The sequence below is a fragment of the Hyposmocoma kahamanoa genome, unplaced genomic scaffold, assembly GCF_003589595.1.
Source record: "Hyposmocoma kahamanoa isolate Upper Pololo Valley unplaced genomic scaffold, ASM358959v1 100021, whole genome shotgun sequence".
NCBI lineage: Eukaryota > Metazoa > Arthropoda > Insecta > Lepidoptera > Cosmopterigidae > Hyposmocoma > Hyposmocoma kahamanoa.
In genome coordinates this window covers 5,836,505-5,860,158 of record NW_020653200.1, presented here as the reverse complement: position 1 = coordinate 5,860,158, position 23,654 = coordinate 5,836,505, and the positions used below count along the sequence as shown (strand labels likewise).

Here is a 23,654-nt window from a genome sequence, read left to right as displayed (position 1 = left end):
GGTAAGAATGATCATGCATTGGCAACCCTAAGGAAATTGCATTTTATTTTAGTGTAGAACATACTAAATCTATGGTGTAGAACACATCCAAACAAAACTCATTTGATTTGGAAATGTCTGTCAAACAAATAAAGTTACTGTAGTATACAAGTGTGTAAGTTTATTGTGTGGAAAATCGTATAAATTCCGTCTGCCCTTAATTAGGATCATATTCCATGTACACCTCGCTGCGGGCAGCACGGCTGCAGCAACGGAAGTGCAATGACTTCGGTGTGTTACAACGGGGGCACCGACAGACTTATTCACGAGGCTGATCAATTAATTTCTTACATAGAACGTGGTTCTACCATCCTAAAGTTTTATCCTCGAAAGCGTCCAGAGAGGCGTACGCTTACGGTGAGACGTGAAACTCATCAGGTGATTTGGTTCCGGAATGGGGCACCACAGAGACAAGCATTCGAAGGGGCTCTCGATATAAGAGATATCAAGGAAGTCAGAGTCGGCAAATCGTCTAAAGACTTCGAACGATGGCCTGAAGAAATGAAGAGGCTGGAGAACTCCAAATGTTTCACTATTTACTACGGCACAGAGTTCAAATTGCGTTCAGCATCTTTTGCAGGTGATTAGTTTACTCAATTTTGTAATTGTGTGGGTATAGGCAAACTCACTGAGTGAGTCATTCAATATTATGATTGCTGGGGATTGTTTACAGTCATATTTTATGTTGTTTAAGCTTTGTTATTGGTTCAGATTTAAATATAACTTTCCTAATGTTTCAGCTCAAACCGATAAGGAATGCGAGGCTTGGGTGAAGGGCATATGGTTTCTAGTCGAGGAAGCTGTCAATGCCTCATATCCATTACAGATTGAGAGATGGTTGAGAAAGGAATTTTATGCACTTGAGAATTCTCAAGAAAAGTAAGTACTTGTAAAGTTCCTGCTGAATTTAATATATGTAAAGCAATACACATGTGGTCCAACTAAGCTCAGAAATACTGATATTATATGAAGAACAATATTACTGTCATTTATACAGAATACTTACTTTTAATACTGAGACCAGGCCTATTCCTAGCTGTGGCATGTGTTAAGAATTCTTGATAATGATGATGTATTAGTTCTACTACTACTTGGTACTTGGTATAACGGGCTGGTGTCCGCAACTCGACGTCAAGGCGCCTATTTTGCATTTCATAAAGACCTTTCACAAAAAACCTTTTGTCTTGTTACCATATCATTTGTGTTCCCTTTGTGAATCTAGAATCTAATTATTGTCCACAATAATGTTTATAAAAGTTATTACAATTAAGGGAGAAATGCATAAAAAATATCTGGATTGTGGGTATGATGATGATGTTATAAATTACAATTTTTTTTAGTCTTTTTTATTTGGGAGCTTTGGGTGCCCAGTTCCCAAAGTAAACAACAAAGTTCATACAAAAGAAGTAATTGTGCCAGTAGTGGAATTGCTTTTAGTGGCCCATACTTGAGAAACAAATTTTGTTCATGTAATTTTACTTTCTATTTAAAAGAAGTTGATACAATAGATGGAAGAAGTTTGTTGTTTTGCATTGACTTTATAATTGTCTAGCATTATACATATAAAAATCCCTGGAGTTAAAATACATTCAAACTGCTGCTCATAAAATTTGATATTTTTTCTAGATTTATTATTATTAGTGATAATGTCACTATACATGTATTTAAATTGCAGAGTGACTCTGAAAGAAGTAAAAGCATTTTTACCAAAAATTAATTGCAAAATATCAACAAGTAAACTTAGAGATATCTTTCAAGAAGTAGACACCAATAAAAGAGGTGAAATTGGATTTGATGACTTTTCTATCTTGTACCACAGGCTGATATTTGATGAAAATGTGAGTATTTTTGTCCCTAATGCAATAATGTTTTGCCTTATTACCTAAAATGTATAAATGGTGCCAGTTGAACTGTCAAGTTCTTGCAGAAAATGGCTTTGCCTAGGATAGGACTTTTTTTTTTGTCAAATCTGCAGATATTTTGAGCATGTTGATATGTATAAATGAAATTTACTATATTGAATGGGTCTTGTGTTTATACTTAGACCATTTGGGTAATTGACGCTGACTGTAATCGTCCTGTTCTTTTAATACAGATACAATTGATTGTGTTTGGTTACACATATTCATTATAATCGTAACTGAAAAGGTGACTTGATTGTGCTATGATCGTCATTATTAAAGGATTGTATAAAGTTTAGTGAAAGTCACTAATCATTGTATTATTGTCTATGTAACATTCTCTGTATTCGGTGGACATCAATACACTAACATGGAATTGTCCGAATTAAATAGACTTTGTCAAAATTAAATAGAGCATATAAATTAATTGTTACTGATATTTATTTATGCACTTTGAAAACATAAAATAGAATTATTCATTGTATACTATGTAGTATGAACCCTTAATCATTATAATTGATTTTAGCAATATTTGTTATAATAAGTGCGCGAGTAATGTATACTGACGCATATTACACACACACGCACACACACATACACAGCGTTTTTAGGATGTCAGAGAAGGTTAGATGTCTAAAGTCCCTAAGTAGCACTGTAATTTAGGTTGAGATGTATAAACTCCAAAGTATTTCTTAAACATATGTAAAGCTTGTTTTGTAAATACGAAAAACTTGCTTAACTCGCAATCTTTGCTCAGTCGAAGTTAAAGTTTGCTTTAAAAATCACCCTTAGGGTGTTTTGACACCATCTAAGTAGATTTTATTTCCCGGGTATCATTAAATTATTATATAAAAAACAATTGAGCTATAATATGGCAGCTTTCCTGTGCTGTCTGACCTTTTCCACACATATTCAATTTTAAACATTCTCATGCGAGGAGTGCAACATGAATCAATTTACACATCAATGCATCTTCATGACAATGTTTATATAAAGGACCATAAGGGTCAGAAGGTACTTTTGTGAAAATTTGAATTTCTAATGATCTTAAACTTGGTATTGCTCCATGGATTAAGTATACTTCTTGTTTTGCAAAGCACTGCTAAGTAAATACAGTGACAGTTTTTTACATCTCTGCAGAGGTCATCCAGACGTTGATATTCACCATTGACTTTCATGAACATCAATGAATACATGAATGTAAACATTGACTTTGAAATACAATATGTACATGTAACAGCTGTCTTTGTTAATATACAGTTACCTATAATGCAGTGCTGCCATTTGTATTTACTTAGGTTATAGACTAAAAACACAAACTTTAAATCTCACCATTGTAATTGCAAATGAAAATTTTGATAATGTAGATGGTCTGTGATTGATTACAGTTCTAGTTTAAAATAAATAATATTAATTAATAAAAAGTACATATATCAATAATAAGTAATCAAGGAAAAATTGAAAACAGTACTGAAATGTTCTGAAACTAGTAATTTAGTTTAATAACCCTGATACAGTATTTCTGGAAAATGATAATATATCTCGAGTTATTTAAAAATTAACCCAGTATACACTTGAAACGTATGTCCTTGTTATATGCGTGTTGTACTATTTTCTTTCACAGTTTGGATCTTGCTTAGAATACGATTACTGAAATAGTTACTATGATGACGCCAAAGCGAATTTTCACATGTAATTAGCAAAGTCGAATCTCGTCGGTTATTTTTCCAATATGCTATGAGTTTGATATATGTATTTATCTTCACTATTATTAACTATCTGAAAAAGTGTGAATACGCGATTGTGCATTAAAAGCTTGCGTTATCTTTAATTGTAATACGAAAACTACTTAAGTAGTACCTTTTCGAAATAATCTCTGTTCTCAGAATGTCCACGATATCTTCGATAAATACTCGTTGTACTGTTCAAACGGCACCTCGATCAGTCTTCGCGAGTTCCAAAGATTCCTGCTTGTGGAACATCATGATCGCATGGGCGAAGACGAGATACGGGCATCGCAATTCATTAGAGATTACCTTCGGGATCCACAAAGAGACGTCTATGAACCTTATTTCACATTGAATGAAGTAAGAATCCCTTTTCTATAGTTACTATCACAAATGTTGAGAAAGGCAAGAGCTACGTAATTTTATAATCTTTCATTATTGACTGTTTCAGTTTATCGAGATGCTGTTCTCGAAACAAAACACCATCTGGGACAGTAGACACGACTGTGTCACGCAGGATATGACTAGGCCGCTTTCCCATTACTGGATCTCATCTTCTCATAACACGTAAATAATAACGCTCTATTTTCGTGACTAGTAATTTAGCCTAGGTTTCTAACACTCTATTATTCGACAGATACCTGACTGGTGACCAATTTTCAAGCGAATCTTCTTTGGAGGCATATGTAAGATGTCTGAGGTCTGGATGTAGATGCATCGAACTTGATTGCTGGGACGGTCCTGACGGAACGCCATTTATTTACCACGGGCACACGCTAACTACAAAAATTAGGTTCATGGATGTTTTGCGCACAATAAAAGAGCACGCGTTTGTTACTTCAGATTACCCGCTCATTTTGTCGATTGAAGACAACTGCTCATTGCCGCAACAGAGACGTATGGCTAGTGCTTTTCAAGATGTATTTGGGGAAATGCTTGTGGTCCAGCCTTATGAAAAAAATGAAACGGCACTTCCCTCTCCACACGAGTTGAGGAGAAAAATTATATTGAAACACAAGAAATTGCCTGAAGGTGCAGAAGAAAATTCTTTTGCGGTACGCCAAGAAGAAGGAAAAGATTTGGATTTAAGAAATTCGATAAAAAATGGGATACTTCTTCTAGAGGATCCGGTCGACAAGGAGTGGCACCCTCATGCTTTTGTTTTAACTGAAAATAAGCTTTACTACACTGAAAACTACAGTACGCAACGAGAGACTGATGGCGATAGTGATGGGGAACCGGAAGTGGACAATAACGTTAACGTCCCTCAGGACGAGTTGCATTTCGGTGAATGCTGGTTTCATGGAAAGTTGGCTGGGAATAGGCAAGAAGCTGAAGATCTGCTCCGAGCGCATGCACACTTGGGCGACGGCACATTTTTAGTGCGAGAAAGCGTCACGTTTGTAGGTGACTACTGCTTGTCGTTCTGGCGTCAGGGTAAAGTGAATCATTGCCGGATAAAGTTGAAGCAGGACCGCGGCGTAACCAAGTACTATTTGATAAACACTGTATGCTTCGACAGCTTGTACAGTTTGATTACACACTACAGGCAGCATCCATTGAGAAGTCAGGTAGGTATACTTGTAATATTATCAGGAATAATTATGTGCTTCACATAAGTCGTGTTTCATATATAAATTGTAAATTTTCTCAGGAGTTTTTAATAACCTTGAAAGAGCCGGTACCGCAGCCGAACAAACACGAAGGAAAAGAGTGGTTCCTGCCTCACTGCACTCGCGCGCAGGCCGAGGAACTGTTGCGCAAAGCAAATTGCGACGGAGCCTTTCTTGTGCGTCCTAGCGAAAAAGAGCAAGGCTATTTTGCAATTAGCTTCAGGTAATAATTTATTTTTCATCTTTAAACAAACACGTGCCTCCATGCCCTATATATAAATTATTTTATTGGTACCCATTAACACCATTTCCATTGCTAACTTTTTTGAAAATATTTTTTATTATTTGTAAATAAATAAATATTACACAACATCACGTACCTACGTTTTAAATTGAAAACCACCGTGAGACTCAGACATATTAACTAAAAATAACGGATAACTCACGTATTTAAGTCGAATTTTTACTCGACATGTTTTGAACCAATTCGTGGTCCTTAATCATCCGCGGCGGTGACTCGACGGAAGTAGTAGTTATCCGTTATTTTAAGTTAATATCACGTACGTTATTCTGATCCCAACGTAACTAAAGCACTTGTGTTATGGAAATCGGAAACAACGACGGTACCACAAACACCCAGACCCCCTTTTTTTTTTTTTTTTGACGGGGGGAAATCTTTATGGATACCCCTGAGCTCAGGGACACTCAGGGGTTATGTGGGGACTCTCCCTCCAGATTGGAGGGCCTACCCCGCTAAAACCCCCCCGGGTTTCCCTCTCGCCTGTTGAGTCGGCGCCGTGGGATCAGTGAACATTCACCACGACGCCGCCCGGCCGCCCTAGCTTACGCCAGGGCTCCCGCGCCAACGGAGGGGCGAGTCGGTAGTCCTCCGACCCGCCCCCCAGACGAGTGAGGCCGTGCAATGCAGGCTCCGGAGTCCCTGTCCAGAGCCCGCTGGTCTCACTAGGGGATCAGGCGAGCAGCGAACTGCCTTCGCCTTCTCCCCGTACGTCTGCGCCGGAGCGGGAAACACCCAGACCCCTGGAATAGCCTTTCTTGTAAATATTAATTAATTTTTATATATATATTATATTATTATGTCGAATTTTGTACAAATTCACTTAAAGGTATAATGAAGAGTTGGGTAGATACGTACATACAAATATTACGACGAATGCGAAAATAAGCGTGTACTATAAGAAATGTACCGATATTCTATTCCAACTAAACGTAAACTTATTTTATTCAGTTATATATAAATTAAATACTATAAAACCGTATAAAATAACACTTTTAAATGAGAACTATGATAACACAATATATTTGTTTAGTGAAAATATGATACAAAATGCTGTGTTTACACATTACTGCATTAATTTTTACAAGTTATTATTATTGGTACTGCATGATTGACAACCGCGCTGTCAGTCGAACAAACGAAGACTATTGCGCGATTGACGCTCTGTATGCGATTTTTACGCCCTACAGGTGCGGACACTTTAGCGCGAACCCGACGTCCATATATTTGGAGGTCAGATTATACGTCTAGAATTTATAACTAGAAAATGTGTTAACATGGTTAATCGATTACTAAAAAAAAGAAAGTGATAAATAATTTATCTTTGTTATTAAGGGTTACCCCTCAATAAAATACAGGTAAATTATTTACAACCGGTTTTAAGACGCTTTTTGCCCATAAATTTTGTATCAATAATCGTCAAACAATGTCGCTTCTCATTTCTTAGTTCGCGACTTTCGACTCTTAATTAGTTTAATCAAAGTTTTATGAAATATTCATAATTTGCCCAATGTGTAATATTTCTTCAACGTGTAAAGAAACGCGAAACCCTTAACTTAAAATCGTGGTGAATTAGGTCCGGTGTGATCTAGAGAAACCTAACGTAGGTTTCTATGTCTTTTGGTACAGTTTAGGGTAAATGCAGAATTTATTGTCATGACGAGACGAACGAGTCGTGCTCCTGGTGGTAAGCGACACGCCTATTCATAACAGAGTTGCATTGCCGCTCGGAGCTTTAAATGGCAAAGATCACCCGGAGACATAATTATAAAAGTCCCATGTGCCTGTAACATCTCCAGCACCCTTACTCTTATGAACCGAAACACAATAATGCTCACATAACTGCTTGGTGGTAAGATGTCAGTACTTCCCTGAACGAACTCTCACAAGAAACTCTACTACTACTAAACCACTCATGTAGAAATGAAAAATAAATTTGTCATTTTAAGTTCACATCAATTGTATAGTCAAAATTTGAAGAGCGTTAGGTGAAAAACGTCATTGATGGAGTAGAATTTTCTATTTCCTCGCCGTGACATCAGCTACGTTTAAATAAGTGATTATTATTTATATCTTTTATCAGAGGGTAAAGCATTACATATTTTCACAATTTTCCTATATAGAACGGCAATTTCAACATTTAACTTCTATAACACAGATAAGGTTGATTTTATGAAATGTTTTAATATTTATGAACAATGGTGATCACTCGATCATTCTGATGCTGATAATAACACGTGTCGTTTTGTTTAAAGTAAAATGGCGCCATTTGAACGATGCTTTAGCGATGCAGATCTGCCTGCTGCTCGCAATTCGTATTCAAGAAAGTTCGCATTTTAACATATCCCTTTGTACAGCAAAACCAGAAACACGCATCTCGATAGTTGGTAGTGTTTTATGTGATTTGCTATTATTTTATCGTACAGGTTTTTATTTTCAATGTTTGTATCTGAAAATGTATATTATTCGTATCTCTTAAGTTTTAACAGTTACTTTAAAATTTTGACACGTTGAGTTCTTTTAAAATTCACTCAGTGTTTTCCGAATTTTAATTCTTAATTATGAGATCCTTCGTACTATAAACTATTAAAAATTTTCAGAACTCAGCGTGAGATAAAACATTGCCGAATAAAGCTGGAAGGCAGATTGTACACCATTGGCACAGTCAAGTTTGAGAGCTTGGTCGAACTCGTCTCTTACTACGAAAAGAACCCACTGTACAAGAAGGTGAAGCTGGAGTTTCCGATCAGCGAGGACATTGTTCGAAAGATTATTACTGTAAGTTTTATGTGATATAATATACGTACCATATATTTTAATATTTTATGTTTATATCCTCTTGAGTCCTCGCGTACTTCTTTAAGAACAAAATGGCGATGATCATTAAGCCCTGATTGTTATAAACTCTATGTTGCCATTATGATCGAGTGTTCTTTTAAGAGGACTAATTAGTTTATGTAGAAAAAAGTAACCACAATCATAATATTAGAACAGGAAAAAATATTAAGAAAGCTTATACGTCTGTATTTCTCATAAAAATCAAAAATGAGTAAATAAACCGCCATGTTTGAATAATTATTCGGCCACGAGCAGGTGACAACGGCGGCTCGCCGTAAACAAGATAAATAAATCAATGAATCATAAATCAATTTTTTATTTATTTTAAAATATTATTTTGTTTTTATACTACCAAATATGTGTTTTATCATATTGTTGTATTATTTTCACGGAACACACAGTGCAATGTCAGTAAAAACGTAGATTATGAATTTGTTTTTTGTAAAGTATGTCCAGTTATTATCTAGTTAATCACTTCATTAATTTGTTCTGCACGAATCATTTCCGGTCACTATTTTGTTATACTGTCCTTTCTAAAATAGATAATAATAAATTATATTTATAATTATTACTATTTTATTTAAAAAAAGATCTCATAGGTTTGCTTGTCGGCTTTTTTATTGGAATTCCATCTATTTGCAAAGTTTTATTGAATTCGGCTAACGGAAAGTGCGTGTTTCATCCCCTAGTTTGCCACCCGTAGAAGTGAAATATTTTCTTCAAATTTAAATGGGACCAATACTGATGTACAAGATTACGAAATCAATCAGATTTCAAATGCATCTGAAGTAGAAGATCCAGACGATGATGAGGATCCCACACAGGAAGAACTTGATATCGACGATTTGAGAGACGACGGAGAAGAATGTGATGCAACCAGTGTTGGGCGTTAATCAATTAAATTTCAGTCAGAAATTCAATCAAATAAAAAAATCAATTCAATTGAAATCAATTGCAATTGATTAGGTAGGGGGGCCGGTTAGGGGCCGGTTGGGGTCCGTTTGGGGGGCCGGTTGTGGAGCCGGTTGGGGGGCGGTCAGGGGTGAGTGACCCCACCCCTAATCGCCACAACCCAAACTAACTCACCCCCAACTCACCCAACCCATATTTTTTTCCCCTGTCCCACCCTTACCCCGGCCCTAACCCACTCCCATATACCCTATAAATTTATCATAATTGTCAGTTTTAATTATTCATTGTTAATCAAAAACATTGAAAAGATTGAAAATTGATTACTTGTTAATTGTAGATATACGCGATTAACGATTGATCAATTGTTAGTTGCTGTTTCGCAATTGACAATTAATTAATTGTTAATTGCGGTTCTCGCAACTAACAATTGATCAATCGTTAATTGCTGTTTCGTAATTGATAATTAATTAATTGTCAATGTTTAATTGCCAGAACAATCAAATTTTGCCCAACACTGGATACAACCAGTAGTGAGTCAGAAATTGAGTATACCTTGCCCCCTACTCGCAAAGTTTTATTAAGTTTCATAAACATTTGTTTAGTTAGAGGTTGATGTTTCTATTATTTTTTTTTTAGATTGTTTGTTTCTTCGTCAATATTAACTTAATAAATATCACGGCTATTAAAACTTTTTAATTTTAGATATTTTGAGTAAAATCCTTGCGATATTACTTCGAAGTGCCTTTTGATGTTAAAATATAAATAAATAAATATACATATATAATATTGTTTTGTAGTAATTTTCGCTATTTTTGATGGTTATTGATTAAATTCGTTTTCTTACGGTATTGCTATATTATTTATATACCCTCTCGTGAAATATTTACCTTGTAAGACTGAAAAATACAACTGTTTTCTACTAAAATAGATTTCTAATTCTATTTCTTCGTGATTATATTAAGACCTGGTGTACCTTAGAAAGAACAAATATATGGGCATTTTGAATAATTTTCCTTTCATATTTATAAAAAACTTTTGTTCCAGAGAAAAATGTTCCTCAGTGTTCTGGACTCACAGGTAGTACAAATTGTGTGCTAGTGAAAGAACATTCGGTCATAACGACACATGCTTTTTTTAAACTCTGGCCTCAGGAGGATAAATAAACAAATATAAATCCGAACATAGCAAAGGAAAAAAAGAATTAAAAAAAATTTTTTCGTGACTTTTGTCTTGACAATTTCATAAGTTAAATCATGTTGAACTATAAAATGATAAAACTTAGCAGTCAAGTAGCGTTTCGTTTTTTTAACCGACTTCAAAAAAGGAAGAGATTCTCAAATCTGCTATATTTTTTATGTGTACCGATTTTCATGATTCTTTTTTGTTGGAAAGACGGTACCTCAGTATTGGTCCCATTTAAATTTGATGAAAATATTCCACCTCTAAGTGCGGCAAACTAGGGAATTCATCCGGTTTCGCGCACTTTCCGGTAACCGATTTCAATAAAACTTGGCAAAATAGATCCATTCCATTCCACGAACTTTTGAGGTCGTTTTTTTTATAAAAATGTTATAAATATTTTGTCAAGTACCACACTTAACATAACTTTTTTTTTCTTCAGGAACCCGACGACAACTCCGTGTATGGCACCCCAGGTTATATGGATCCGACTTCTTTCCGATCTTCGGTATGTAAACCAGTAGTATGCAAAGCTGATGTCTCTCTATCAATCTCCTCTCTTGAAATTTATAATAAACTTTTATGAAAAATTTATATTATAAATTTTTAGTTAAGATTTTCGGTTATTGACTTGAAAGTAGTTAATTTTGTTATATGCTGCACATGCGTATCTATTGTGTATTATTTGTGGTACTTGGGTGAAGGCCATGTGGCTAAAGCCTTTTCCGGGTCTGGCTACCACACACGACTTTAAATATTTCTATTAAAACTGATCTGTCTAAACTAATACAATGTTAATTATATATAGTAATATATGAAACGAAATTGTCTCCAATTTTATTTGACAGTCAAATATTAGTAGAGGAAGTGAAGTCAGTGGCTGACATCTGAAAGTACTCTTATGATAAAATAATGACAAATAGGAAACGTGTGTGTGATAAATAGAAATTATACCGAAGATACACTTAAGTTACATTTTGTCTCCTCCATTTTGTCCCTCTTATATTGACGTTTGTTTTATTTCTTTCGAAGATTGCACTAGCGCTTTCTAGTATAATGGATTTGGTAAATGACTGTGGTGAGAAACAACTATAATATATTAGTATTAGAGTGATGTGACCTTTCTTTGTGGTTGACACTTTTTACATTTTAAGTTTTTATTGTTCGTATGTTTATATTTGTCATTGCAATAATCGTGATTTTTTACTTTATCAGAGTGCTAGGTGCCTTCCGTTGTCATGTGCATTTTGAGTATTTTTTTCAGTAAACAAATGTATGTAGATAGAGTGTATTTTGTGCAGATATTTCACCTCCACGTTACGTGTTATGCATTTAATATAGTTAGAAAATCTCCTGGATTTTACAAAATAAAAAGTATATATTTACATTTAGAATATTATGATAGATATATGTTTTATAAATATGTACTAATACACATCATGTACAAATCACACCCGAATAAACATCTTGTACAAATCACACAATAATGCGAGTTTTCGCATGTCTCGAATACTCGAACCGCTGCTATTCGAGCATTCTGCGGAGTTCACTAGACTACGCCATTTTGCTAACGCTTGCGCTCGAGAGTTGCGAACACTACACGGCATTAATAGAATAGGCCCGGCATGAATAGAATAGACCGATTGCGACGCGACGACGTTATCGGTTTTCGAAAGACTACGTGGTTTGGAAAGGATCCCGCGCGCGCTTTGAACATTAATGAACTCGTACAAAGGTGATACGTATACATCTTTCCGCACTTGTCTAGTGTGATTCGTACATAATAGTTTTTTTAATGTTTGCTTATGCTTCACTTAGACCTCTTTTCGTATGAGCTCCGTGCGACCACTAACACCACGTAGCGACTGGCTTGGTTTCACCATACAGTAGGCTTTAATATTCAGTAAACATTTTGTGATTTGCATTATGACAGCTAACTTGTAAGTAAATGTTCAGTAAACGTGCGCTTAATATTTTTGACCGCTGCCCAGGCGCTACCTGCGATTTTATTCGTTGGGCGCGGCGTAGCTTTTCTTGAAGCCAATAGTGAGTTTAGTTATTAATTTTGGTTTAGCAAATGTAGAGGAAAGCTGTCTAAAGCAATTTGCGTATAGTTTTATAGCATTAAGCGTTCTTGTTTCGTAGGATGATTCATTTATGTAGTGAAAAAACATTTTCTGGCATAATTACCTTTGTCACGCGGGCCTCGCGTAGTTAAATAGAAGGCTCAGTCCATATGAATTTTATTGTAGAAATACAGGGTACAGGAAGGGAAAAGGAAAACATAATGATATAAAAACAGGTACAATCGTATAAAAACATTCCCTATTGAAATAAATGCAGGTTATACTAATAAAGGAACTTTACCCCAAAAGGGCCTGTATTGCATTTCTAGGAATACCATGCTTTATAAGAAGTTCAATTACGTGATTTTCAATGGTACAACAAATATAATACTTTACAAGCAGGTAGGTTACATGATTTAACTGGTCAGAATTTTATGTCCAGTCGAGCACGTGTGCTCGCTGCGGAAATTTAGTAGAGAGTGGCGATGGAAAAAAGAAAAGTAAAGGCGAAGAAGAAAAGGAATTTAAGAACGATTCAAAATTTCAAAGTAGGTGGCCAGGAACCAGAGAAAAGGGTGATAAATAGGTGGGATGAAAATGAAAGAGGTCGCATCGTCACTCCTTGTTGAACTAGACGCTAGTACAAAATGAAGAAGTGTTAACACAGAACACATCCGTAATTTAACACGATTTGTACTATTTATCATGACTTGTGTTATTATTGATGTCTGTATTATCATGTTCAGGTTACAGTAAAGGCATTGTACGACTACAGAGCGCGCCAAGACGACGAGCTTTCATTCTGTAAGCACGCGATCATCACCAACGTCGACAAACCAGACGCAGGGTGGTGGAGAGGAGACTACGGCGGCAAACGACAGCATTGGTTCCCAGCAAACTACGTGCAAGAGATCGAACATAACCTTCCCGATCTGTCGGTAAGTTTCAAAGTAAAAGAGCTTGTGCACTGCGACTAATGGTACTAAAATGTTAATGTGTTGCATGCATGTATTGTGTTGTTATGTTATGTATACGGGTGTGTGTGTGTGTGTGTGTATGGTGTATAAATGTAATTTTGAGAGCGGTTGAGGACGCAGAGATATAGAGCATTAATTCTAACATTAAGGTGGGCTCTTGTATAAATTTTTTTGATGAATTGATGATTAGTGAATAGGTAATCTATCAATTTTTATGTTTCGTTCGGGAATTTATATACGACTTATTAATTATTTTCTGTCCTTTAATATGTTTTGTAGTAAGTAATTAATTAAACAAGACAATGGAAGAACGCGTTAGTCACAATTTTACACAAAAAGGGGATATTGCCAAATTGAGATTTACAAACGGTTTTCAAAATTAACAAATCGCATCACGCGTCAACTTGATGAATGGCAGCCTATCCAACAGGCCGGCTTTCGAAGTGGCTTCTCCACCATAGACCACATCCACACGGTGAAGCAGTTGATGGAGTACAGCAGACCCCTTGCCATGGCCTTCGTTGATTATGAAAAGGCCTTCGACAGTGTCGAACATTCGGCCGTGTTTCACGCTCTCTATCGCTGTAACATCGATTATCGCTACATAGATGTACTTCGGGAGCTGTACTCATCAGCAACTCTACAGGTTCGAATGCATGAACCAACCAACCCTGTACCAATCAAAGAAGGAGTGCGGCAGAGAGACATAAATTCGCCAAAACTGTTTACTTATTTAGAAGACGTAGTAAAAACACTTGATTGGACGAAATGTAGCGTTAACATCAATGGAGCCTTCCTGGCCCACTTACAGTTTGCAGACGACCTAGTACTCTTCGGTGAAAACTTTAACGATCTCCAGCGTATGCTGCAACAACTGTATGATGCTTCTATGTGGGTGGGCCTCAAGATGAATATGTCCAAGACTAAGGTTATGGCGAACATCTCCAACGTCACAAATCCATGTGTCACAGTTGAAAGTGATATGTTGGAGATTGTCGATCAATACGTTTATCTCGGACATATTTTATCTTTTGGCAATGAGCATCAAATGAAGGAGATCACCAGAAGAATTCATGTTGGGTGGGCCGCGTTTGGCAAGTTGGACGATATTCTTAAGTCAGCTAAAATACCAAACCATCAACAGCATATTTATATTGATACTACTTTTTGTAATGTGTTATGTGAATTGTTATATGTTTTGCTGTTGGCGAACCTTTTTGTAAAAATACATAAAATAAAAATAAAACATGTTAGGCTAATTATCATTCCTAATTTAGAAATATTTTTACGAACTACTGGAATATTATTAAATTTTCGTATCAGAATTGTACTTTTGCAGATGATTGGTAACAACAACATCACTATTACAAATGAAGATTTTGTTTGGGATGTTTTTAAATTTGCAAAAGCAGCAGGCAACAAATCTAAACGGTCATCTTGTTTAATGATTCTTTTTTTCTGAGACATAAAATATATTACTACAATCGATATTTTAATCTGAACTACGCATGAAATGATTGATTTCTATTAACTTTGATAGTTTTATGTTGGGCCTCAAGATTAAGACAAATGAGCATTAAAAATAAAATTTAGAAACTTGTTTTTAAAACTAATACTAATATTATATTAATTACAATGTAATTTGACCTGAAAACATGTTCGTAAACGCAAACAAATTGACTTCTGGCTTTTGCTTTTTCATAATCTAACCTAACCTAACTTACTGAATGGCGGGCGCAACCAAGCAGGCAAGATTTATTAGGAGATCAACTTCAAAAGATATACTGGTTATAAATGTCGTCAATCGTTAAAAGAAAAGATCAATAAAAAAAAACATACAGTCGAATTGCGAACCTCCTCCTTTTTTTGAAGTCGTTTAAAAGAGGATCAAATATAAAAAAAAAATATAATTTTTCAACTAATATAGACGAACCAGTTAATATATGTATCAAACATTAAAAAAATATCATTTTGAACAATTATATTAATATAATAATATTAGTAGCAGTAGTTAGTAGCAGCCTTGTCAAAGAGTTCGTCCAGGGATGTACTGCCACCTTACCTATTTCTGCCACCAAACAGTAATGTGAGCATTACTGCGTTCCGGTTTTGAATGGTGTTGGTGAAATTACAGGCATATGAAACTTTCAACTTATGTCTAAGGGTGACAGACTCAGTGGTAGTGTCCCTTAGATCTTTTCAATTTAAAACTATAAGTGGCACTGCAACTGCTGTGCACAGACGTGTCGCTTAACAGTAGGCGCACGACTTATGCATCCCGTCACTTTGGATCATAAAAAAAATATTAATGAGGTTTGATAAAATTAATGATGATTAAGCGCATGTATTAAGTTGGGGGTGGTAATAAATACATTTATTGCGTGAAAATATTACAGCGAATTGTGTTACATCGACGTTTCCCCAGAGGGCAAGCTATTGAGTTACACCACTCTTAATTAAATATAATATTATGATGATTTATAATCAGTTACTTTGAATGCTAGTCTTAAGTATGTGCCGTTTTATTCTGCGCGTTGTTGCAATTTGTTATAAACCTTGTGAAACCTAAAAGCAATCAAGTTTAATTTAAGCCTAACGGGATTGTTTAAGAACCATGCCAAAATTATATCCATAGAAGTGTAGCGAGAATCATACACCACAATGTTAAATGAACACTATTCACCGCGGCCATGTTTGTATGGAAACGGTGTCACACCGTGCTCGTTGTGTGAAGCTCGTTTAATTTTGACATTGCCGCAAGAACATTCTAAAGTCGCTGGTCGCTTTAGTGCCCCCGATGTCGGTGATTAGGGCATTAATGTTCCATGAAGATTCATTGTCATTAGTCCATAACTAATTATCTTGTACTAATTTGTAGTGCATAATACCTGGATATACATATTGATTTATTTTCTAAAATAGTAAAACAGGGTCACGGGCAGTGTAAATTACATGAAAATGGTTTCTTTTGGGTTACTTTTTCTCTTTATATTCACGGCATGTCATTTTGTCGCATGCAATTGCATAAAATATTTAATTTATTTCATTTTCAACACTGATTTGAAATATGTATAATATAGAGTGGGTACACACGCCGAATGACTGCATCGCGCGCTTTCATCGCGTTTGCATCGCTGCTTAAAATCGCCTTGTGTAACCGCTCTTACATATAATTTTACTTGAAATTTAATAATGCCATTGCATTGTGCACTTTTAATATTGTTATGCATTACTTTTTTGTAAATCGAAATAAAGATATGATAGTAAAGTTTTCAAAACTCTAATAATGAGAACTTATTACATTGCTCATTGGCAGCAGGTATTTGCAGCATATCTGAGTACAACTTATACACAGTTATTTTTACTTAGCGTTTACGTTGATTATACATAAATAAATGAGTAGCATATTGAATTTTCGACAAATCTATTTTGACTGCTGAAGCGTTGTATATTTGTTCTTTTTAAAATAAACTTAATTAGATAAAAAAAAATGCTATATTACATTGGGTGCAATTTCCATAATCATTATGAATAATGTGTATTATGCGATTTTATATCTAATGGAATGCATTGCAGAATTGTCTCGAGAACGAGTCCGCGGCGTTAGGATCGCTGCAGAAAGGCGTGGTTGACGTTTTAGGCGCCGTTGTCGAGCTTGTCGTTGGTGAAGAGAGCGGGTCTGCGAGGTGGCTGGTTCGCATCCAGGGGCCTTCGATGTGCGCCCCGTTTGACATGGCAGCGCCGACTAGGGAAATAGCGATCGAGTGGCTATCTGCCATCAAGGAGGCGGCTCACAGCGCTAGCGCTCGCTCCCTTCAACACCGCAAAATGGAGCGCAACTTCCGCATAGCCAAAGAAATGTCCGACCTCATCGTATATTGCCGCTCTGTCGCATTCAACCAAGATCGATTGCGCAATAAAGGCTTCATCTTCAACGAGATGTCGTCCTTTCCGGAAACAAAAGCAGAACGGTTGATATGTCAGCAAGAGAATGCGTTCTTTCTCAAGTACCATACTGTCCAACTAAGTCGGATTTACCCCAAGGGGCAGAGAATAGATTCTTCCAACTACAACCCCGTCCCTTTCTGGAATTCTGGTTCCCAAATGGTTGCTTTGAACTACCAGACCGCAGACAAGCCCATGCAGATAAATATGGGCAAGTTCAAGGAAAACGGAGGGTGTGGGTTCATTCTAAAACCTGACTTTTTGTTTGATGAGGGATACAATCCTTACGACAAGAAGACCATAGAGAAGAAAGTGAACCCTGTGACCGTCATGTTGAGAGTTGTCGGTGCTCGGCACCTGTGTAAATCTGGCAGGGGAACAGCTAGCCCGTTTGTGGAGGTAGAAATCATCGGGGCGGATTACGATAGCGGTGTCAAGTTGGTCACCAAGACTGTTGGTAAGTTTGCTTTATATTCAAATTATTAAAATACTTGTACTTTTTAAACTTATTTATTCTTTAGTGCGGAAGGCATGACTGTGTTTTGTGAAAACGATCAAAGCGCAACTTGAACCGCACAAAAATATGTAAATAATGTTGGCGTTTGTTGTTGCTCAAAATATTTCACTGAAATTGCTAGCAGGAATATTTCTTTCTTTTTGCAATGATAGTCGTTTGTTTTTGCAAGGATAGTCATTTTCAGAATTCCCTGAAAATATTTCGAGACTGGATCATTAACGTAAACTCTATAAGACACATGAGAGCTTTTTTGGACATGAAGGTTTCAAGTTTTTGTTCATCGTCACAAGACTACGCAGATCAAAATCGTTTTCAACATAAATATATTGTCTCCACAGCTGACAACGGCATCAACCCGATTTGGAACGACATATGCGAGTTCGAGGTGGCGAATCCGGATTTGGCTCTCATCCGTTTCTTGGTGCAGGACGAAGATATGTTTGGTGACCCGAATTTCATCGGTCAAGCTACGTACCCCTTCAAATGTTTACGTACTGGGTACCGTAGCGTCATACTTAATAATGGGTTTTCGGAAGAATTGGAACTATCGTCTCTGCTGGTGCATTTATCGCTTATACCAAGCCATTAGAGGATTTTTAGTAAATTCGGTAGCAGTCAGTAGAGTGGAACGTAAAACGCGACGTACCTAAAACTTGGGTTCTGCTTGAATAGATATGGTAGTAACACAATCTATAAATTGTTTGTATTACTTTTAATAAGCTCTTCCAAACATGCAATTAATCTGTTAGCAGCCTAAGTTACCTATCGGGGCTCCTCGTGCTGGAGGCCTCTAAATTACTGCTAGTCTTTCTACTTTATTGTTACGCTACTACCTATCTGTCCAAAATATAGACAAATATTCGAATATTAATTCGGCAGCTGTATGCCATAGTTTGTTGGGCTTTTGGTTAAACCTATGTTTGCCGCCAGCAAAATTCCACCTGATAAAAGTCAATTTCTTTCTTGATCACGGAAGTTGTTTGAATGGACCCTAGTATTTTAGTATTAAACATCACGTCACGCTTTGCGTTCCACGTTTGCTGATACCACTTGCATCTATTATAATATTCATAATTCATTACATAGTGTTTTTAGAATATTACAATATAAACAGCAACACGTGCATAACATTCATGCGTCTCAAGATTATTAGAAATGTTATAAACATAAGAAAATGGAAACAGAAAAACAAAGCGAAAAAGTACTAGTAAATAACTCGCAATATAATATATATTAGTTATATTATAATATATATATTAAGCTAAACTAAGTTATTGTTTAACTTGTTATCTGTGTAAATCCAAATTCTTCATTCTACATAATATGTTACGTATTATGAGAAGAGCAATATGCTCTTCACCTCGATCGAATTCACTAGAAAGAAAATAATGATATTTTCGATGGAAAGTTAATTTGTTACTAGCTACAATGTAGTCACTTCTCCTAAGTTCCAATTTATACAGAGGTATTTGTTAAATACTAACAGCCTCTCCGGAGTATATTACTAACATCATAAACAACAACTTTTGTTCCATGTTTTTTTACAAAACATTAACATTATTTGATTTTTAATTCAGGACTTAGTCAAGTATAAAACATAATATTTTAATTGGCTCGACGTATCGGACGTATTGTCTCGAAGGGCCTGAAGAGGCGGGTGTGAGCATCTTCTAGCCGTGCGTTTTTCTAACTACCCGCACTTGATCTTCGTTGTTTATTTGTGCACTAGGGTTGTCACTAGACCGACACAACACTCACGACCTCTGGCGACTTGTCGGACGATACTTGATGTCGTTTACATTTAGTGATAACTGGATCCCATGACGATTAAAACTTAAAATCGTCTTCTCGGTTGAAATTACAGTGTTTTTTTTTCAATAGCTTCATGTACGATTCTACTATAGTGATGACGTTCTATAGAAAGGATGTTGGGATTATGAAGCTCAATACAGTGGTTTGGTCCTGATTCCAGCAAATGTTCGGCTATTGCAGACTTAGAGAACAGACGGTTCTTAACAGCCGCGATGTGTTCTTTGACTCTTTCCGCTATGGTGCGTTTTATCTGCCCAATATAGGACTACTCCCTAAAAATAATAATACTTATTACATTATTACATATATACTTCCACAACTGCAATCAACCTTGTAAATGCCCGGAAATTGAAAGGGGATTACATTCTTAGGTGATCTTACATGCCCCGCGACCTTAGATAACGGCGTAAACACAGTTTTTATATAGTACTTTTTTAATACTGTACCGATTTTGTTCGTTATTCCTTTCATGAAAGGTATGAACGCTGGTTGCCTTAAAACGTCAGGACGGGTCCCTTTAGCTTTCCGCCGTGGTTACCCTTTCTGCCATGGTAGCCGTCTGTTCACTCTGTATCCTTTCCACCTAAGTACCTTAGTCGTGCAGTTAAAAGCGTCGTGGCTTGTATATTTAAACGAGCCCTGTACCCCACCTACGGTAGGGTCGGGCTCGGTCTGCGGCGCGTGTCCGGGTTCAGATTACGGGGAGTGCTCATGCTCGTCGGTGGTACAGCAGTTAGTACTATGGGTGCTTGATGATTTCCGATTTGGACCAATTGAAGAAACGAACATTTCTAAGTTGGTTTTGGCCTGAGTATTCTGGGTATTGCCCTCAAAGTTATCGTTATTCTGGTATTCATAGTACAGGAAATTCGGCAGAAGTTTGGCATTTTTTCGAGAGACAATTGAGATACAACAACGCTATTATAAGTATATCACTTCCAATACATTGGGAAGTATGCCTTACATTTATACAATTGAGAGATCTTGTACTCATAATTTATTATACCTCCGTATATTACCTCCCTATGATGGCGTGCGCACGCTTCGGGCTTCGCCCTCCGCGGTTTCGGCCTACAGCCTCGGCTCTTATGACTTTGTTTTAAAAAAAATAAAATAGCTCTTTAATGGCGACCACATTAAAAAATATATTTTAACCACTAATTATTATCAGACAATCCTAGAAATGTTCGTGCCAATTTTCAGCTCGAGCAAAGCAAGTTTTTTCAACCGCCATATACATAAAAAAGCAGAACGCTTGTATGGCGGCTTTATCGAAAAACGGCGGAAAGAAATATTTTTACCCCAAATTATGATTGAAGCCCATGCCATTTTTAGTCGAATTAGAAGAAATTTTTATCTACCGCCAATAATGTTTATATGGCAGCCATATTGAAAAATGGCGAAAAATAAATGTTGACTGCAAATTATTATCAAACATGTATAGAGACCACATGACGATTTTCAGTGGAATTAGAGCAAATTTTTATAAACGCTTGTATGGCAGCTATATTGAAAAATAACGAAAAATAAGTTTGGATCATAAATTATTATCAAACACCCATGGCGATTTTCAATCGAATGGCGAATGGCGATTTTTCATCTGCCGCCAAAGAACGCTTGTATGGCGGCCATATTGAAAGAAGACGAAAACCTAATATTGATTACAATTTATTATCAGGCACTCCTGAGAGGCTTTCACATGTCAATTTTTGAAGGAATCAGAGCAATTTTTATCTGCCGCCAACAAACGCTTGTACGGCGGCCTTATTTGAAAATGGCGATAAACCAATTTTGACTACAAATTTTTATTCGGCACTCCTAGTGTTCTCCATGTGGAGGTCACATGCCAATTTTTAGCCGAATCAGAGCAATTCTTTTTCGTCAGCTATTTTTAACGAATATAACTCTTATATGGCAGCCATATTAAAAATAGCGAAAAAAACTTTTAACCCTAAATTGTGATTAAGGCCTCTTAAAGACCCCCGCATACTAATTTCCAGCCGGATCGAAGCAAGTTTTCTCTTCGGCCGCCATTTTGAATTCGCCATCTTGAATTTTTTTGACACAGGCAGTTAACCGCTTGTATAACAGTCGTGATAGAAGACTTTGAAATTTGTATGGCGGCCATCTTGTTTATTTGAATTTCGAACATTTTTTACATCCGGCGAAAATTGTCCAGGGTTGTACCTCATAAAAGTGCACAAATATCCCCTCCATATATTATAATTTTTGCAGGCCCTTGATCACTCTTTCATATTTTCCACATTCTGGTAATCTAATATTTGATTCTTTGCTTTGGTCACACCTCGGACACTTCATACAACGGTCGAAAATTATTTACCTACTACTACTACTACATACAACAAGGCGCTATCTGCACACGCACGAATGTGTGCGTGAAGTGGCAGGGTTACCTACCCATCACTTGCTCGTACTATTGCTACGTGGTCAGAGCGGCAACATAGCGAAAATTCTAACACGAATTTGTTATCTATAATTCTATTATACAATCCTAATAATCACACATGTTCATTACGTATTTATATCGATATAATATTATATTTTTTATTAATACACTAACTAGAATAATATTGAAGATTTCTTTAAAAAATGTATTAAAAGCACTTAAAATGTTATATTTTGGACAAGTACCTTTAAATAAGGTAACCAGAGTATTTGAAATTGCGTGTCCAACTTTATCATTATAATAATTAGGTATATTCACTACGTAATATTTATCGGCAATACAAATTGAAAATTCGATAACCCTTGTCTAGCACACGAAGTTATGGCGTCTTATTATATTGATATAATAAATCTGTATTATATATTACTCTACACTAAAGAAAACAATAAGTGAATGAGTCCCAGACATAAATTTTTTTACTTACTTCATTTCATCTTTCAAAAAACGAAAGAAACTCCTCTCTTTATCCCGTTTAGATTATTATAAACAGCCGTACACAGCACAACTCACGACTATTATAAATAGTAACGTAAAATGATGTTATATATATTAACGTACAAGTTTCGTAATGAATAAATGAAAACTGTATTCAAACATCAAAGCCGTCGTAGCGCGAAATCGGCTCGCCGACAGCCTTGTAATCGTTCAGTCAATGTGCGGGGCGTGGTGTGGTATCTAAAGCTAGAGAGGGGCGGAGAGTGTCCGTTTTCATTACTTATTTGTTCTCTGCTTTGTTCTCCGCGTACAACGGTACAAACATCTTTTTCCACCACATAGTTCACTTTTTGACATTACGACGACAGACTGTCGTGACAATCGGCAGCTAGAACGACTGTCGTCCTACGATATATAAAATGTCACGATAAAATAATGAGACGGCAGATAATCGCAACTTCAAACGATTCTATCGTGCAAACGACAAGGCGGCTGCCGTGAACTGTTAAATTGTCGTCACGATCTAGTGGGAACAGCTATATACAACAGTCGTCCACCAACTATAAATATAACGTTACGACGTAATGGGAACGCGCCCTTAGATGTCTAAGCCTGATTCCGTTTTTTGTTTATCGAAGTGCTTGTGGGGCTTCTTGCAACAAATTAGAAAACCACAAGACTGTTCTGGTACAGTCGAAATCAAAATGACCTTTGCGATTGAATTAACCACAAATATCTTTCGTGCCTTTATTGATTAAGGTGGACTATTAAATAAACTAAAATTCGTCTGTAACCAGTTTAATATTTTAACCGACTTTAAAAAAGGGGAGGTTCTCAATTCGACTGTATGTTTTTTTTGTATGTATGTTACGCGATGTGAAAAAAATCATCCAAATCATCCACCTCTAAGGGTGGCTGTTCACGCATG

General features: G+C 36.3%; 1 protein-coding gene across 1 annotated transcript; it reads left to right on the top strand.

Moving 5' to 3' along the window:
• Positions 1-208: 208 nt before the first annotated feature.
• On the top strand, positions 209-19,212 carry LOC113226552 (1-phosphatidylinositol 4,5-bisphosphate phosphodiesterase gamma-1). Its single transcript, XM_026459222.1, has 12 exons — positions 209-619; positions 780-918; positions 1,715-1,877; positions 3,827-4,027; positions 4,119-4,234; positions 4,305-5,238; positions 5,322-5,503; positions 8,179-8,356; positions 10,950-11,015; positions 13,320-13,511; positions 17,127-17,952; positions 18,351-19,212. The coding sequence occupies exons 1-12, from the start codon at positions 262-264 to the stop codon at positions 18,599-18,601; spliced, it is 3,606 nt and encodes a 1,201-aa protein (XP_026315007.1). The 5' UTR covers positions 209-261; the 3' UTR covers positions 18,602-19,212.
• Positions 19,213-23,654: the final 4,442 nt, after the last annotated feature.